The sequence below is a fragment of the Elaeis guineensis genome, chromosome 11 (assembly GCF_000442705.2).
Source record: "Elaeis guineensis isolate ETL-2024a chromosome 11, EG11, whole genome shotgun sequence".
Lineage (NCBI taxonomy): Eukaryota > Viridiplantae > Streptophyta > Magnoliopsida > Arecales > Arecaceae > Elaeis > Elaeis guineensis.
Genome location: NC_026003.2, coordinates 89,695,664 through 89,698,886, shown reverse-complemented (window position 1 = coordinate 89,698,886; position 3,223 = coordinate 89,695,664). Strand labels below are relative to the sequence as shown.

General features: G+C 47.7%; 1 protein-coding gene across 1 annotated transcript; it reads right to left on the bottom strand.

Moving 5' to 3' along the window:
- Positions 1-272: 272 nt before the first annotated feature.
- On the bottom strand, positions 273-2,881 carry LOC105034888 (probable glucuronosyltransferase Os03g0107900). The gene is made up of 3 exons (XM_010910205.4): positions 1,956-2,881; positions 1,611-1,852; positions 273-1,057 (listed from the first exon to the last, which is right to left on the bottom strand). Exons 1-3 carry the CDS (start codon positions 2,610-2,612, stop codon positions 574-576), a joined length of 1,383 nt encoding a protein of 460 aa, XP_010908507.1. The 5' UTR covers positions 2,613-2,881; the 3' UTR covers positions 273-573.
- Between the last annotated feature and the right edge of the window lie 342 nt (positions 2,882-3,223).

Sequence of the window (3,223 nt, the reverse complement as noted above, 5' to 3'; positions counted from 1 at the left end):
AAAAAAAAAAAAAGGGAAAAGTTGAAGTACCAAGATATATTAAATATAAATATAATATAAAAAAGACTACCAGCAAAACCTATCTGACCGAAAAAGGAACCAACCGCACTTTTACATTTATATTTAAATTAATTGATAATTATTATATCCTGCCCACTTTTGCACACCCACTCTCCACCACCTAATAATTTCATCATCCAGCCAACCATTTCCCATTATTAAATATAGAAAACTATACCTCTACACTCAATTATTCACCAAAAGGAGATTCCTTTTCTAAAACTAAATTCTATTTGCTTATCAAAAAAAAACTAAATTCTATTTATTTATTTATTTACTTACTCTTTTTATTCTTCTCTCTTTTGAAAAAATGCAAAATAAAGTATAAGTTTCTCGTGGACCCTGTACAGCCTCTCACTGGTCGTACTACCCACGGCGATGCCAGCTCAGCAAACCAGCAATTATTTAGCAGTGAGTCCCACCTCCTCCTCTCAGTCCCCGCTCGAGCAACCCAAGAAACCGCCAGCTGTCCCCAACCCACAGCCAGCATATCAGGAAAAGCGCCCCGAGTTTCTACCTCCACGAGTCGACTCGTAATTGGTGGTCCCGCCCCCGCCGCCAGGACCGATCTAGCTTCCCCTCGAACTCCTTCAGCACTTGCCACGTGGCGTCGCCCACCTCGATCCGACGGTGGAAGAGCAGCGCACGCCGCTTGGCCGTGTCCCACAGGTTGAGCTGGATCGCGGAGAGGTTGGTGGCCGCCACGTGGTCCAGAATGGGCTCCAGATCGCCGACGTCGCGCTCCGCCACCGTGAGGGAGATCTCCGACCACCGGACAGCCGCCGGGAACGGGAGGCGGATTCCGTCAGCGATGATGACGGGAACGCAGCCCAGCGCCACCGCCTCCACCAGGCGTGGGCTCCACGGGGCCCACCCGAGGGGGCACAAGCAGAACACCGACCGCGCGATCTCCGACCGGTAGCCCGCGAACCGCTTTCTTCGGAGATAAAACCGAGGATTGGTGTTGTATCGATTCCAGATATCGGTTCTCACCCTCCTGCACCACGGAATGACACAACGTTACTTTCTCCGTCGGATCTCCGGATACGACAACTATGCTTTGAAGTCCCATTGTTAACCCCAACAACATAATAATAACGGCAAAATCTAGCAGCTATTTTTGATGATGTAATCTTTTACCATAAGAAAAAAAAAACCTTTATTCATCGTTACAACAGACCGCGTAACAGACATCGCTATCTTGCAACAGAAAATAACGCGTTCCGACCTCAAACTTCGGTTGAGTGGGTGTTGACCAATAAAAAAAATATATTTTAGTAATTCTAAATAAATTAACATTAAGAATCATTCTATCCCACAAATAGCGAAAAAAAAATAGTAAACGGTCTCTGCTATTTCCGTTATATGAAAACCGTTCTGTTGCTTAACGGCAGACAAGTTCTAAGCTATCCCCAAGGTTAAGCAGTGAGAACCCGAGACGTTGTAAAGGCCATCGTGACATTATACAACGGCCGTCCATAAGAATCCACAACGTCTTCCGATTTTAATCAATCTAACGACTCTACGGATAAGGAAACATCGTTGCTTACTTGCCGTAGAACCGGCCGCTGATGTTCTTGGGATGGACCTCCATCTTTCCCCGGAAGAACACCCAGATGTCCCTCTTCGCCGTCTCCGGCGCCGGCCACCGTTCAATATCCGGCGGCACGTACGGCGGTATCTGCACGTGCTCCACCTCCTGGCACACATGCGGCGTCCGCACCCCAAACGTCTGCAAGATAATGGACTCCTTCAAGAACTCAGGGATCCCATTCTCGATCGCCCTATCCTCCTATTTTTTCACCCCAAAACCAGAATCATTCATTATTATCCTCAAATATTAACTAAAAATAAAAATTAGTTGTTTAGCATAGAGGGGAATGGAAGAATGATACCATGGCGTGGAAACAGGCGCCGTAGTCGTGGGAGGCGACGAAGAGGTGGTCGCGGCCGCGGGAGCGGTTCCAGAAGGGGAGCTGGGAGGAGATGAGCTCCACGGCGGAGGCGAGGAGGGGGCGGGCGTGGCGAAGCGAAGGGAATCCATTCGGAGTGCTAAAATTACAAGACACATAGACGGGGACGAAGAAGAAATCGGCATCGTTGGGGTCGAGAGCGCGGTGGGGGAAGTCGAGGAACGCCTCGTGGAGCGCCACCTCCGCCGCGAACAAATGGGTCTCGCACCGCTGGTCGGCCAGCCAGTCTCTATTAAACCTGGAGGGCAGATCGTAGACATAGATCTTGAAGGGAGGAGAAGTTGAAGTATTACGAGCTTCGATGAGGGCACGAGGGGTGGTTTTGAGGGGGAGGGTAGTTTGGGGGAGGGAAGTGGGGGTGGGGCGAGGGAAGAGAGTGGAAGAGGAGGAGGAGAAGAGGTAGATGGAGAGACCGAGCCAGAGGAGCCATTTGGAGTACTTTTTGAGGTAGAGGGCTTTGTCGTAGTGGTGGTGGGGGTGGGTTCTTCTGGGGAGGAGCTTCATGTGAGGGGAGGAGGAGGAAGGGTGGGAGGGGAAATAGCTTCTGGGTTTATGGTGGGAAGCTCTGAGCTCCGGCATGGGAGGTTAAAATAGGAAGGAGAAAAGGGAGGGAGTTTGAGGGGATTTGGAGGAGGGTGGGGTGGTGTTTTCGGAGGGAGTAGGAAGTGGAGTAGAGGTGAAGGGAACTTGGAGGAGTATTATTAGGAGAGAGATAAGAGGGGTTGGTGGAGAAGCGGGGCGTTGTTTTTATTTTCACGTCATTTATGGGGTCTGGTTGGTGCTATGCGTCTGGATTTTTTGAGCTGAAGCTTACCAGAATCCATAGGGCGAGAAAGGGGAAGAAGATGAGACGAAGGGGAATGTAACTTTTTGTCTATTAATGGACTATTTTTCTAATTAATTTTGGTTAAGTCTCTAAATTCTTTCGGTTGCCACATATTTGTCAGTGGGTCTCGGGGCTGGTCACATGGCCGTGGGCACGATGTGATATTCACTGTTCTCTTTTAATTTTTTTGCCCTTTTCTTTGGGGAATAAAAATTAAATGCGGCGAGCACTTGGAAGAAAATACAAGGCGCGCTCTTGGCTAACATTTAATTTTTTAAAAACATACTTAAAAATAAAAATCTTCTTCTATTATTAGTAAAAAAATTATTAATAAAATAATTAATTTTATTATTAAAAATTAAAT

What these genes read in the sequence shown, in the direction of transcription:
- LOC105034888 (XM_010910205.4), bottom strand. Translation starts at nt 2,612, where the DNA reads ATGCCGGAGCTCAGAGCTTCCCACCATAAACCCAGAAGCTATTTCCCC. An exon ending in GCGCCTGTTTCCACGCCATG is followed by an intron (nt 1,853 to 1,955) that starts GTATCATTCTTC and finishes GTGAAAAAATAG; the next exon opens with GAGGATAGGGCGATCGAGAA. An exon ending in AGCGGCCGGTTCTACGGCAA is followed by an intron (nt 1,058 to 1,610) that starts GTAAGCAACGAT and finishes TCCGTGGTGCAG; the next exon opens with GAGGGTGAGAACCGATATCT.